Source organism: Rhamphochromis sp. 'chilingali' (assembly GCF_963969265.1).
Source record: "Rhamphochromis sp. 'chilingali' genome assembly, chromosome: 4".
Classification (NCBI taxonomy): Eukaryota; Metazoa; Chordata; class Actinopteri; order Cichliformes; family Cichlidae; genus Rhamphochromis; species Rhamphochromis sp. 'chilingali'.
Window position 1 is genome coordinate 4,771,515 of NC_137948.1, and position 14,632 is coordinate 4,786,146.

At 41.4% G+C, this 14,632-nt stretch overlaps 2 protein-coding genes across 4 annotated transcripts; one reads left to right on the top strand and one right to left on the bottom strand.

The window, feature by feature from the left end:
• Positions 1–51: 51 nt before the first annotated feature.
• Positions 52–6,766, top strand: cUnh17orf67 (chromosome Un C17orf67 homolog). 3 transcript variants are annotated; one of them, XM_080881190.1, is made up of 5 exons: positions 52–191; positions 2,231–2,439; positions 4,369–4,469; positions 5,720–5,839; positions 6,564–6,766. In XM_080881190.1, the coding sequence occupies exons 2-4, from the start codon at positions 2,400–2,402 to the stop codon at positions 5,834–5,836; spliced, it is 258 nt and encodes an 85-aa protein (XP_080737316.1). In that variant the 5' UTR covers positions 52–191; positions 2,231–2,399; the 3' UTR covers positions 5,837–5,839; positions 6,564–6,766. The 3 variants fall into 3 exon arrangements, with proteins under 3 accessions (XP_080737316.1, XP_080737317.1, XP_080737315.1); XM_080881191.1 differs by lacking the exon at positions 52–191 and adding an exon at positions 847–967; XM_080881189.1 differs by lacking the exons at positions 52–191; positions 2,231–2,439 and adding an exon at positions 2,460–3,240.
• Positions 6,767–8,423: 1,657 nt separating this feature from the next.
• cbx8b (chromobox homolog 8b) lies at positions 8,424–12,126 on the bottom strand. Its single transcript, XM_080881080.1, has 5 exons — positions 12,012–12,126; positions 11,838–11,881; positions 11,562–11,627; positions 11,380–11,446; positions 8,424–9,971 (listed from the first exon to the last, which is right to left on the bottom strand). Exons 1-5 carry the CDS (start codon positions 12,078–12,080, stop codon positions 9,132–9,134), a joined length of 1,086 nt encoding a protein of 361 aa, XP_080737206.1. The 5' UTR covers positions 12,081–12,126; the 3' UTR covers positions 8,424–9,131.
• Between the last annotated feature and the right edge of the window lie 2,506 nt (positions 12,127–14,632).

Below are 14,632 nucleotides of genomic sequence, written 5' to 3' on the forward strand. Positions count from 1 at the left end.
AAACACTAGCCGGAAGCTGGTTCTGAATCCAGCTAAAATATATTTTCTTGTATAGGAAGGTGTAAACAAGAGGACAGAGATATGACGTTAAAACCACGAGCCACCTCCTGATAGAGCATCAGCAGAGAGTTTTCACATGACAAGATGATCAACCCACGGAGGAAAAAACGTCATGACTTACATACTGCTGGGTAATTTCAGTAATAATGATTCAGCAAACTAAACGCTTATAATAGATGGCACGAAGCACAATGTAGGCCTACAATATTTGTAAAATGTTTAAAGTTTTATATTATAGAAGTATTTATCATATTTAAGGAAGCAGGGTGGTTTTCGTGGTTAGCACTGTTGCAAGAAGGTCCTGGGTTTGAATCCAGCATCTCTGTGTGGAGTTCTCCCCGTGTCTGTGTGGGTTCTCTCCGGCTTCCTTCCACAGTCCAAAGACATGCAGTTAGTGGGGTTAGGTTCACTGGTGGTTCTAAAATTGGTCGTAGGTGTGAAGGTGAGTGTTAGTGGTCGTCGGTGTTTGCCCTGTGAGGCTGATGACCTGTTCACTCAGTAAATGTATTGTGTTTCATTTCACCACTGGCCATCCTCATGCTCTTGGTCAGCTGTGTTTGGCATTATAAGGTTAACAGTACTTTAAGAGGAACTGGGATCCCTGAGGGGTGAGACTATTTTCCGTTTCCGTTGGAATGTGAGCGAACACGGAAGTAACTGAAAGTCGACATCTCACAATTCAAATTTCATCTCTGATTCAGCTGCCCCGGCTTGCTAGCAGCTGGTTATCAGCACGCATGCGCCTTGCGAGCGCAGAGCGCATTAGATAATCGCGTCGAGAGAACAGAAAGCTCTCTGGGTCCCGGGAATTAATCAGAGCAGTGACATTATGAGGCCGTAATAAGTCCACGTGGTTATTAGGACACGTGCATTAAGTTAAACGTGCAAAGGGAGTCGCGAGGAAATGGTAACAATGACGCACAATGACGTATTCCATCGAACGTCACCGGAGGCACTCCTGTACAGCAGCTAAATAAATATTAAGGGTTAGATTAGGATGACCAGACTTCAGCAAACTAAATGTAGGCAGGGGAGAGAGAGTGTGGGACACTTTACCCGTGATGCTCAGAGATATTTGAAACTAACACAAAAGTTGGATTTCGGGGACAGAATCGATTTATTTCTCTCTGAGAATAACGTTTAACATTGTTCATAACTGTATTTTAGCTGCTGGTTTATTGAGTTTCGTTAGGATGCATCTGTTTGTATGCTACGGGCGCACCCGTGAAACTCAAATAACTGATTTAACAAAAAAAAGAAAGAAAAGAAAATAGGAAACCCTGATCCATAATTCTGCGAGAATCACATTCAATCGGCTCAATCCAGTTTCTAGAGATTTCCCATATTTGCTGCAATTGCACTTCCTTTTCTTTGTGGCAGTTTTTTTTAATGAAATTTAAAAAAAAAAACTCTTAACTTTGCTGTGATTCAGATTTTTTATTTAGCGCAGACATCGTGTAAGGTTAAGCTGCAGGGGTAACTTAACATGGAACACCGTCCGAATGTGTGTGACAAAGGATAATGAATAACAACCCTGCTGAGAACGGCTAGACTGCTACTTCACCTTAATTAGTGACTATTCAGTCATATCACTGGTGTTTTGGAGAGTAAAAATTAGAAATGCAAAGTGGAAAAACTGAACGAGAAAAAGGCAGAACATGCCGACTGGTCTCCAAATGGGTTAGACGGTAGAAACAGCGGATCCTCCACTTCCCATGATGCCGTCTTTCACATGTCCGGTCATCGTGGTTATTTCCTCTGACTCGCCTGCTGCGCCACACAGTACAGACTCTATTCACAGGTCAAGCAAAGTGACGTTTCAGTGTACTTTGTGTGGAATATTCTTTAAAAAAAAACGCGTTTATTTAATAATGTTGTCTTACAAACATTTTTTTTGTTTGTAAGAAAAAAGGCAGAAAGAAAGGGGAAAATAAAACGTAGTTAACAGACGGATACATGTAAATATTACATTATGAATGGGGTGCACAGCTGGTATGACATAAAAATATAAGAGCATCTAAAAACAAGACTATAACTATGCATATGACTATGCTTGCAGCACCATCTAGTGGACAGACTTTTACCTGCAACCTAACCTAACACCTACGTTTAATACATTGAAATAGACTTATTCTGCTTTTCCTTGTTTTTACATCTTTGCTGTTCCTAGGACTGCGTTCTTCTGGACAGAGAGCTCGGATGTTGTTCCTGGGATCTGCTGAAGCCACTAGCCCAGCTTGGGGGTCACTGCACTGAGCACTCCGATTACCACTGGGACCACTGTTGCCTTCACCCTCCACATCTTCTCCAGCTCTCTCTCTGTCCTTGGTACTTCTGCTATGGTCGTTTTCCTCTGCTTGTCCACTACTACTATGTCCGGTTGGTTAGCCATCACCAGTTTGTCTGTCTGTATCTGTGAGCTAGACCCCAGCCTCTATGATCTTGTGCTCAGAGCTTGTTCCTGTGCTGCTGTGATTAGTGCCTCTGTGCTGTCTTTCAGAGCAGCCACTGGTAGGATTGTTTTGCTTTTGTTTATAGCCTGGATCTTGTTTGTCCCATACAGCTGACGTGCCTCATCTCTACAGGTATTTGGTGGTTTCAGACTGCTTTTTCTACTTTTTGCTCTATATGATGTCACTGAGAGGATACAGAAGCTCCGCCCAGCTGGCGTGCAAATCTTCTGTTTACATGGATCAACTGATCATAACAAATTTGTCTTAAAGGGGGAGGATCTAAAGCAGCTTGTTTCAGAAAGAGGAGGAACTGATGGGGTCTACAAAAAGCTCAGCATACGATAATATGGATAATTTTTAACACTCAATCATGCAAAACGACAGTGTTAGGGTACAATAATAAAAATAAGGAGCTGTAAATTAGTTAGTTATTCACAGGAACTGTTCACCTTTAAAGCATTAATTGGTAAACTATATATCTTTACATGTGCTAATGTGTCACTAATATTTACAGTTTATTTGAAACCTTGGTAGTCTGAGGCAGTGTGTTGTGGCCAGAGTCAAGGAGGAAGCAGAGGAGGAGGAGGATCTCCTCTTTTCACCCCCTCTGGACTCTGGTCAGGACCTCAGAGTTGAGAGGGCTCAGGCAGGAAAAGGGCGAAAAAGAAAAAGATGAAGAAGCTGGTGGTGTTTTTGCTTTGCGTGGTCCTGCTGACCATTTACACAGGTAGGAAATTCTCAGGGAATTGACGCATGGAGGACAGTGACCTGTCACATCAGAACACCTTTTCAGGTGCTCTGCGTCTTGTTTTTTGCAATTGTGAGGGAGCTGGTGTAGTTATATCCTTAGACGTTGAAGAGTAATGCATACCATTGTGGTAAGAATAGGTTATTTTAAGGGTAGTTTGCTGCACCTTCCTTTTGTTGTGGTAGAAATATTTACATAGATGTGCAGAAGATCTTTATTTGTATTTTTAGCCCAATCTTTTTGAAACACTGTTGTATTTTATAACAATTGACTTTTGGCCTGATTTAAGCCAGAAGACTTTCATGTCATCAGGATGGTTTATTTTTGTGGCAATCCACAGGTGGACGTACACCGTGAGTATTTTTGCCACGTTTCTCTGAGGCTCCAGGCAGCACCAGCAGCTCAGGCCTGTGTTGACAGAGTTTCACAGCAGCTCCCTGTGGCAGGAGAGGAACAGAAAGCCTGCTGGGGTAACATGCTGCATGGGCTCGACTCCCTGGGGAGCGAGGGGGCTGAATGGGCACTTTGTTACCTTCCACCAAATACCCTGCTTCCTAATGCAGGCCCGGGCTTAGAGAGAGAGGGAGACAGAGAGCCCTCACTGGTGTGTGTGTGTGTGTGTGTGTGTGTGTGTGTGTGTGTGTGTGTGTGTGTGTGTGTGTGTGTGTGTGTGTGTGTGTGTGCGCGCGCGTGCGCCTGCCACTGGGGAATAAACAGCCTCACATAGACACTAGCTAAATAGATCGGGCCAGCCACAGCTCACGAGCAGCAAATAGTGTGAGAGTTTTATTTATGGGCCTGAGTACAGCTTTCAGTGAGAGGAATGCTATTCTTATTAACCACAACTTAGCTGCCAAGAAAACAGATGTCACAAACAAAATATCTCAGGCAGAGGTTAAATTCAAAGCAGGCAGTTTTAGTTCCTGAGTCTAAGAATAAGCAAAAACAGAGAAAGCTGCCAAAACACAAACACTGACTCACATCTACAAGGCAAGAGCAAAACAGTCTTATCCTAACCTGCTAAACCTTCTTCTACAGCACTGAAAGAAGTCAACGTAAGTAAACGTTTACTTCCAAACTCTTATCTTTACATTTTTTTCCCTTTAGATGCAAACCCCATAATCAAGGAGAGCGTAGCTAAGCAGCTGCTCCGTACCAAGAGGCAGGACCGGCCAATGAAGGCTGGCTACCCCGATGAGCCAATGAGGGTAAGGTCCACTCAGAGCAAAGAGCACAGTTAGTATATTGGAAAAAGCACAGATTTAACCAAGAGTATTGAACCTCTTCAGCTCTGTTGCCACAGTTTGTGCTGTCCTGTTTGTCAGCAGGATAAAAGCCGAACATTGCAACACAGTGTAAGTGCTGCAAGCAATTTAAATTTTGGTTTTTCTGGTAAATTTGAGACCTGCTCATGTCACTCGTCCATATAATGAATTCATTCTGTGTGTGTTTTAAAGCTTTTAGTTATAGTGTTTAATCACATTTATGCGGGTTAAACAGTTTTAAGTTGAAGATATAAAAGCATAAGCAAATCTGTCTTATCACTTTGTTTCTAGACCAGTCAGCACTGACTCAGGTGAGGAGCTTTGCAAAGGCAGTATGTTTAAAACATTCATAGACCTTCAGAGAACATTTAAAGCGTGTTACAATATTTTATAAAACATTTATTATTATTATTGTTTATAGTCTGCTTAGAGATGGTAAGCGTTAAAGCTTTGTGAGTGTTTTTATGAATGAATTTTTATAATTTTTGTACATTGCAAATACTTTTGATATCACCTCATTTTATTAGTCTTTGTTTGTTTAGTGTAATTTAGTGACTCTTCCTGCGTTAAATCACATGCAAAATTAAAATAAGGTCAAAAAAGGTCAAGTGGGACAAGAAAAATATATATGTTTAAAAAAATTAAAATAAGGTAAAAAAACAAACAAATGAAAATTAAATAAAATATAACAAATAAATACAATATAATTCCATCTATTGTATAATTAAAGGGAATTTTACCTAGGATCATTTTTCAGAATATATTCTATGTGTATATTTATAATAAACTGTGTCATTACATATTATTTAATACATATGGTACCTGTAAAAGAAAAACAACAAAAACCTTTGACCCTTTCTCTGTGGGACAAAGAGAGCACGGACACAAAGGTCCGAGTCACCTAATCTAATTTACAGGTTACAGCTGAGACTCTGAGCTTGTCGGTTCCTGTCAGTACCTGAGCTTCTTAAAGTAATCTCTCTGAAAGCACGTGCACTGCTTTTATTACATCCCCCAGCTCTGTACAGGACACGTGATATCGCCCTCGGTTTACTCATCTCTGTCATTTTATGTTGTGCTGTGTTTCAGTTTGCAAAATGAGCTCCAGCATTTTTCTTTCGTTGTTTCTTTCAGTGTGCACTCATCTGTCTTTTGGTTCGTCTTATTCAATGATGTCAATCTTCTCCCTGCAGGAGCATCTGCTCCACATGCAGGCTCTGGATCTGAGGGCCCGGGAGACCAACTTGGAGCACTGGCTGAACCCTCACTGCTACCCACGCTGCGACAGAAACTATGGACACCCGGTTTAAAAGGTGGCAAAAGTCGCCCGAAGTCTCAACTTTCACTTCTAACCCCAACTGCAAACTATTCATGAGTGACTACAGCACAGTGCATCTACACAGCAACAGACCCCTCAGTTTTCATCTCAGTCACCTTTTTAGACACCTTTTATTCCCTGATGGCTAAAGCCCTTGTCTCTTTTGAACTAAATGACTTGTTTCTGTATTGGAAGTTTGTCTCTGCTGTTGTGTTAGTGCTCTTCCTGTTTTTTGCAATTTTATCAAGACTGTTTGGCACAACAGGAAACCTCAGAAAGCTGTGAGAAAATATCTCACAGCCAGGGCTCTTTTCTTTGAACACTATTAGTTTTCTTGCTTAACTCTTTTCAAAAGTCAAACTGGCTCACTATCAGTGGTTAAGAATGACAAAATCAGGCTTATTCACCAGTTCTGAGTTAAATTGTGATAACGCCAAAGTGTCACTTTGACATGAAAGAGGATCTGAGTTCCCTGTGATAAAGTTTCAGTTAAGGGTGAAGTGATGTCCATGTGGTTTGGTCATAAAGATAGTAAACCAAGTTTGGTGGCCTGCTTGAATCTAAAACTATACCTGAATATTAGATGTTAATATGAATATTAAGACTGATTTGTGCCTCACTTCACAGTACATATGGATTTAAGGGGATATAGAATTTTTTTTTTTTTAACTACACTGACAAACTTGTTTTTAATCTGAATTTGTTTTCTCTCTCTGCAGTAAAAGGCCTGCTGTGACTGACTGACCATGGACTGAAGCTGGAGTCTCTTTTCTCATTATCTTTCAATCTAATGACCAAAATATGCATGTGTTGTATTATTTCTAGAGTGAATTCTTTGTAATTTGCTCCTTTACGCCTTTATTTCTGTAGCTGCACAGACTGAAATTTGTTAATGAATAGAATAAAATAAAATAAATCATAAGCTCCAATAAAGTTGTATTTATTTGTTTGAATAAGAGCGAGACTGCAGACCTGCATGCAGATCTTAATCATTTCCTTTTTTCTGAAGACAGTCGACTGGATTCTGGTTTCAGTGACATAAAAGTTTTAGCGCCTCAAGTTATTTGCATATTAGATGGCGTTTTTTTTCTCTGCTTAACACCTTGAAGCGGAGGCAGGCCAGAATGTTTTTTCCTTAGCCGTGTTCGTGCGTCTAAACGCCCCCTTCACACACCTTTCCCCCCGTCCTCACGCTTTGCTTTACAAAAGCTCTAAGAAACATTTTATTTCGTTTTTGGGGAAATGAAACAAACACGAAGGATTTTGCTGTTCTGATAAAGTATATTTGTGTGATAATTACCGGATTTCAAACTTGGATAAACTGGCTGACCGGATGCATAAAACTAAATGTGGGACAAAACGTGCGCGCGCAAGACGGCAGTCCACACTTGTAGCTGACAGAAAATTGAACACAAGCAAACGTTGAAGGTGCACCATCGTTCACCTGACGCAGGGCGAAGGGAGGCGCACGCCGTGAACAGGTCACCACTGTGACACCTCAGAATGACCAGTTAACCTAACGCGCATGTCCTCGGGCTTTGAGAGAACACAAACTCCACAGACAGTCGTTCAGAAAGTTTGAACCCACATCAGCCACTGCACCACCCGCATCATGTGGAGGACATATACAGGCCTGCTGTATTCGCCCCCCAGTCTGTTTACGTACAGAAATTACGAATGAAGCTAAAGAGGGTTTGTTTTTGTCATATTTTTATAGGCGACATATGTATGTTTTATTATTATTTTATTCTAAAAACCGATAAAATTGATTGTTAATGACCTCACCCGTTTTCCTGTCTGACCGCGTCGCTCCTGATTTTACGCCACACACGTGCGGTGATTGAAGCGCTCCAATCTGTACAGTATGAACGCCGTAGAACCCGCGATCGGTCCACATGTGAGTAGGCCTGTGTCGCGGATGAATAAAGCAGAGCCCCGCTTTATATTGCTGTGAAATGTGTGCACCTGCATGCGGAACAATTTACCCGTTTCTCATTTTTCACCGCACTCTGAGGCTGTTGTCTGAGGCCTGTCCTGGCGCAATCGCATACACAGAAAATATCATGAAATCAATCAAAAACATTAAAAATGTGTTTGCTTTTAAATATACCTTGAATAAAAATGGAATAATTATTGGAATGACTGGCTGCATTTGGTCATTTCAATCGTTTTCTTTTTCTTTTTTTAATAATAAAACTAAGCGGTCATGCAGCCATGTAGAGTCACGACGCATACAAAAATTAAACAATGAAAGCAGATTCACGGACTTTTATTGACCAGAGGGGGGAGAAATTTGTGCTGTTGCAACTCTGGAGGGAGAATCATGTAGGCCTCTCGCAGGACTGTGCGAGCCGGGCTGGGTGATGAGCCCGAGGCCTTTAACTTTTGGCGCAACTTTGCAGAAATTTCAATAAATAAATAAATATTAAACAACGCGTTGAAATCGAGAGATATTATTATATGTGGGGAATATAAAACTAAGCCCGGCGGTTAAGTCGTTTGTCGGGTCTAATTGATGGATCTAAGCGGAACCCGGAGGGCTGACGATGGTTTAAAAACAACACAAAGAAATGAGAAATTCAAATGATTTATTGAAAAGCGTCTAAAAAGCAGTTTGACAACAACCTCTTTTTTGTCAGTTACAACAAAGCTGTATGATCGTTTTTCTATGAAAATGTAAAATATAGGAACTATGTTAATGGAAAATGTTATATTAACTTTGGGAAAACTTCAGAGAGTGTGTTGAATTTGTTAATTTACTTTAGGTTTTAGAAATCTCCGAGGCAAACTCGGTCTTTGAAGACAACATAAAGATTTTTTCTAATACTTTTAAATTCAAAGTGCTTGAGTTAATTTTTAAATATTATTCCAGGATTTGAAATCAAGCGAAACCTTTCAGTCAAATCAGTTCAAATAAAGAGAATTATTCAGACCACAACCTGAATTAAATATCCTCGCTGCACAGCTCAGGTGGGAAGAAACGTGGAAAAAATACATTCTTGTTAGTTTTAAATGCAAAATAGTAAAAGTCACAAGGTCTGTACAGAAAGTAGCCACTCGCTGCAAAGGAAACATGCAACTCATGTTAACCATTGCACAATGTGAAAGGGACTTCATTTGATTTGGTCAATACATTAAATAGATGTCCAGCTTTATATTATATACACATATGCACATTATGTTATTTGCCTTTTTACATTACATACAAAATCTGCGTTGCTTGATAATCCCACCATGTCCTATAAACTTCAGATCTGCTGAAAGTCAGAAAACAGAGCATCAGTCAGTCATCTTTTGTCCTTGAAGAAGCCTTTAGAAGTGCTGCTCTCCTTGATGGTGACCGTCAGGAAGTTGGTGGTCACGTCTGTCACCAGGACCTTCTCCACGTTGCCGAGAGACGGCCTCCACGTCACTTCGTCCAAATCGTCGTCGAGCCGCGTTGGGGACGGCCTGTCCAGAAAATAAGGCTTTTCCATTTGGGGGAGCTCGGCGGGACGACTCAGACTCATTTTGGAGTGGTGCTTGAAGTGTGCAGGTACCAGGTAGGCGGAGACGTCCTTTATTCTGTGAGTGTCCATGTCTGTTCTGTGAGGATGCAGGCCGCGGTCTGAGTACAGCTGTTTGTAGGAGCTCTCCCCAGAGCGCTGTGTGTGGTGATGGTGGTGGTGATGGTGGTGGTAATGATGTTTATGGCTGTGGCCGTGGTTCTCTGGATGTCTGTGGGCCAGTTTGACCAGCCTCATGTCTTCGCCCCCCTGGAGCTTAGCCAGTTTGTGAGGGCCGTGGCTCTCCTGCTCCTCCCCTCTCCTTTTATGGTGCTCAGAGAAGACCTCATTAAACCGCGGCTTAGGCTTGGGACCTCTCTTTTTAGGTATGTGGATGAGGTCTTCTGAACTAGTATGAAGCAAAGACTGCTGGTGCTCACGAGGGCTCAGTTCAGGCGGTCGGACGCGTACGCTTTCTCCACGGTTGACGGTACTCGGTGGGAAGATGGTGGGCACGACAGCTCTCAGGCCCTCTCTGGCCCTGGGGGTGGCAATCGGTTCTGGGGTCGGGTAGGTGACGCGCATTCCTCGGACTGCTTCGCTCCTGAAGTCATAGGACTTGGACTTCACCTTTGCCTGAGCCTATCAGAAAATTTTTGAAATTAGTATTTTAAGAAAATGACACCATTTTTCATAGCGAACATCAAACTGAATCAGTTAAAAGGGATTCATTCATTCTTTTATCGTCTGCTTTTTCTATTAATTTGTAAAATGTAATTTAAACAGCCTATTGATTGCTTCTACCTACACCTGTCATATTGGACTGCTAATAAACTAACTATCGAAAGAGTGGATATTAATCTTACATCAATAATTCACAGCAATAACTAGTTTCAGGGCACCATGTTTATTACTCAACTTCTACCAATCCCCTTTAAACGAGCCCTGTCAGTGGAGACTCTGGCATTTTGTTCAAGACAAACTGCCGCTCATTAAGCAATTTTCACGGTTCACCGCTCTGAACAGATGAAGCATCAGGCCGTGATGTTTTCCTCGGCTCATTGGAAAGTAACATGTAATCATAAAATTTTAATTAAATAATTTATTTCAGACACATATCCATTTCAGTATATAAACTATTTGTTTTATATTTTTTAATCTATTTATAAATTACACAACAGGGACAACAAATGCATAAACGGCATGTGTTCAAGAAAAGAAAAACACCTCATGTCCTTTAAAGTAGAGTAGTTTTATAGTTCTTACAACTATATTTTAGAGGCAAATAAATTTGTACATTAAAATTCAAGTGAGATTTTTTTTTTATTACTGATCTACAAAATTGGAGAACTTAAACATTCCTGAATTCTAATTTATTACATGCCACCTGGAGCTTTTCCATTTTTGCTTTAAAAGTGGCTTTAATAAAGAGACAACAGACCCAGAGCGTGTAAAAAAAAGAAGAAGATGGAAAAACAGCCTGGCTGTTTGTTAAACACATTTTATTTAACAGGACACAAAGAGTCCTTATGTAAGCTATAGTCCATTAAAACAGCTGCATAATATCTGATTTTTCTCTTCATTTAGAGAAGCAGAAATAACCAGATACATGCCAAACTCTCTGGGTCAACCCATTTGTCAGGACCTAGAAATTATTTTATCATATATATTCTAATGCCTGGTATCACCACAAAATTAACAGTTCAATTTCCCCAGTTGAAAAAAGCCCCCCTGATGGGACACCTTTTGCGATGTGCTTCTGGCCCTATGGGGCCGCTTGTTTGACACCCCTGTCTTTAGGTAGTCAAAGCCCGTTTTAGCATGTCAATACATCCCCATTAGGCAATAAACAAACTGAATACACTCCCATTCATGGGTAGGCTGTCCTAATTATGCATAATTAGCATATTTAACCTGCTCATTCACTAATGCACTCAAAGAAAAAAATTAAGAAGCCACAATCTACAGAAGTGAAGAGAGCGCAGGAAGGGTTTGTTGGGGCTTTATTAGAGACACGCAATAAAAAAATAAAGCAAGCTGCCAGCTTTACCTTAAGCAGAAACGTCTTGGGTTTTGGTCCTCTCTTTTTGGGCCCGTAGAGCTCCCTTTCACGCTCCCTGTGAAAAACCAGACACCCATTTTGAGTGTCACGGGAGCAAAGTGCACCGAGGACAGCGTACAGTTACCGAACACTCACTGGCTCTGCCCAGAAAGGCCACACAGACATCTTACCTCTGTTCAAAAGCGGCGAACAGGCGGGAGTCCAGAATATTTTCCTCCGGTTCCCAAGTGCTGTATCTGCGAATTAAAAACGCAGAGTTAGACAGAGGGAGCGGAGACTGACACACGGCGCTAGCCTGCGAGCTAAAAATCTCCACCGTGCTCAGTTTTAATCCCGCTGTCTCGCTAGCTGTGATGTGCTGTGCTAACGACAGCCACAGCCGAGACAGTGCGGGCAGGGCAGCCGCGGGGTGAAAACATAATGAGGCTCAGTGTAGCGGGACTTACTTGGGAGACCACCCCTTCCATTTCACGAGGTATTCAATGCGACCCTGCATGCCATCAGAAACAAACAGACAGGACTTGGTTAGCTCGCAAGGGTTAACAGTAGTATGAGAGTGCGGCGGTGGTGGTCTTATTCAGCATTCTGGGAGAAAAGAGCACGTTACATCTCCCGCCTACCTTCCTGATTCTGCGTTTGATGATAGACTCGGCAGCGAACACCCTCTCCCCGACGGCAGAAAGCTCCATGTTTACCCCAGTGCTACCTCCCGTTAGCTGGGTGGACGCTAACGCTAGCAGAGCAGATATTTTTCTCCAGTCCCAGCCACTCTGAATTCCCGACAGACCATAATACTCCCGAACAGAATGGACGTCAGCGCAGTTTTTTCACAGCGTTGCTAAGGAACCGCAGTCGGTGGAACCTTTAGGCGAGCACCCATTGGTCGAACCGTTGCTACGTGCTCTGGTTGCTAAGTGGAGAGGAGGAGCTTGCGCCTCTGCGAATTCTTCGGGGAGGGGGAAATGGTGGCTTTTTTCCCCGCGCGGCGAGTGAATCATTTCGCGCAAGTTATGTGCGCAAAAATGCACGCGGTCTCGTTATGCGGACACGCCAGCCTTGTCAGGCAAATAGAGAGAGAGTAGGAAATAACGAGGGCGCCTGAATTGCGCGCCAGCGCGTAGGTAGTTTCCCCCATTTGCGTTTGGTCGCTACAGCAGCGTATTCATCAGCTGATGAAGCGGAGGTTATTTTTTGTTATTCCATAAACACCAAACGATCGCCTCCACGTCCTCCCTGCGTCAGGCCAAGTGCTACATATCTGCCCGGTCCGTTCACGTGATTTTATCTAATTATTCTCTGCGCGTTCACCTTAAAGAGAAAATATTGTAATTATATTCAGCCGTCTGATTTACCGCATATCACACGCCGGCGCTCTGTTGTTTGAAATAAATGCAAAGTGGGTGATACATTTAAATCAAATACATGCCTGTAATGTTATAAAATAAATTTGTGTTTTGGTAAGAGGTCAGTCCATTGGATCTCAGCGATTAAACTGAACCTTTCAGTGACACTGATTCATCAGACGTTAGGAAAACAGCTGTCACGGCCCAAAGATAAGCAGTAATAAGACGAATTTTCCAGGAAGAGATCTGGGAAAGCTTCTCGCTGTGTGAGGTTTAAAGGCATCTGATTGGTCTCTTCAGTGAAACGGGGGGTTGTGATTTGTTTCTTTGAATTATGAAACACAGCCATCTTTGAATTTTTGTTTAATTTTTCCCGATAATGAGATTTCTCAGCCCAGATAATCGGAAATTATGGATAAGCTCCTGCGAGGCCCCTTGTTTTTAACGCACATCAAACAAAAAGGTCAAAGTTAAACCGCAGTTTTCACTTTTCCTTTCTCACAGTGAGGCGCCCTTCCGCTCATAAATCCGATCCCTGTTTTCCCATACAGTGCCACATTTATGTTACCCGCAAAAAAACAAACAACAAATTAAATAAATTCGATTATTTATGCATTTACTTTGGTATCAGTGTAATGATAAAGAAATTATAAAATAAAAATGTATTTAAAAACATTATTATTATTATTATTATCATTATTTTTTTTTTCATTAGACTGTTTTTATATTTATAATTTTTTACTTGCTCATTTTTTAGATTCGATTTTATTAGGTTGAAATAGTAAGAATAACTACGTTCATATATATATATATATATATATATATATATATATATATATATATATATATATATATATATATATATATATATATATATATATATATATATAAAGAGCGGTTAGTCTTGGCTGAATCATTTGAACATCTTTGCTGAGACTGGCTGATCTTTCTTCGTCAGTTAAAAATGAGATGAAATGAATTCCAACACAAGGACAGCGGCGATAAAGGGAAGCGAATGAGTAAGTAACTAAAAAAAAAGATGGCCATACAATCTGGTTATTAATTATGCATTTAATTCCTCTTGGGTTGGAATATTTTTAAATAAATTAAAAATTTTCAAAAATGCCTCAGACTCATGACTCATCATCTAAATCTATTACGTCTTAGCAGCAGGTCAGGTTAAACTTACCTGCGATCATTTACTGTTAAATATGTTCAAGCACAAAACTGATGTAAATTCTTTCACATACACATTTTATTTATTTTATTTATTTCGTCCTTGAGCACCACTCCCAAATATTCTTTTAGGAGTCATTTATGTAACGCTAGGGTAACCACAAGAGAGATATGATTTTCGAAGACAGAGAAGCTTGACAATGTTTCAGAAACGTAACATTACATCTATCCATTCAAACTCTGGCTGTGGTGAGCTTGAAGAAGAGGATGAAACTGACCTCTAGCCCCTTCCAAAACGAGTCTGCCCCAGGACCCCTGCTCAGCAGCACACCGCGGGACCGGCCAATTAGCAGCCAGCCAATCAGCAGCCAGCAAGGGATAAAATACGGATCTGAAGAAAATGGTCTCCCTGCACCAAAGAAAGAAACACCCCGCAGAGCTGACAGTGTAAAAATGCAGCACCGATGTCATTTCCTCAAGTGCTGGATATCCAGTCTTCCCTTTAACCTTTTCTGGCTGTGCCGGATTCATTCAATCACTCTGAGGTACATTGATTTAGAGGGAAGAAGCGTTTTTAGAGAGGGATGAGAGAGATGGCCCAAATCCACTCCCGTGCACTCCTTGCTGGGGTTTCGGATTCTAACGGGAGTTCACAGAATTCCTCTGGGACGAGCATTGGTGCCATTTATCAGGAAGCTCTGCAGGGCTGCTTGTGATGCTAA

What these genes read in the sequence shown, in the direction of transcription:
- cbx8b (XM_080881080.1), bottom strand. Translation starts at nt 12,080, where the DNA reads ATGGAGCTTTCTGCCGTCGGGGAGAGGGTGTTCGCTGCCGAGTCTATC. An exon ending in TCAAACGCAGAATCAGGAAG is followed by an intron (nt 11,882 to 12,011) that starts GTAGGCGGGAGA and finishes GATGGCATGCAG; the next exon opens with GGTCGCATTGAATACCTCGT. An exon ending in TTCGCCGCTTTTGAACAGAG is followed by an intron (nt 11,447 to 11,561) that starts GTAAGATGTCTG and finishes GGTTTTTCACAG; the next exon opens with GGAGCGTGAAAGGGAGCTCT.
- cUnh17orf67 (XM_080881189.1), top strand. Translation starts at nt 3,186, where the DNA reads ATGAAGAAGCTGGTGGTGTTTTTGCTTTGCGTGGTCCTGCTGACCATT. An exon ending in CCTGCTGACCATTTACACAG is followed by an intron (nt 3,241 to 4,368) that starts GTAGGAAATTCT and finishes TTTTCCCTTTAG; the next exon opens with ATGCAAACCCCATAATCAAG. An exon ending in ACCCCGATGAGCCAATGAGG is followed by an intron (nt 4,470 to 5,719) that starts GTAAGGTCCACT and finishes TTCTCCCTGCAG; the next exon opens with GAGCATCTGCTCCACATGCA.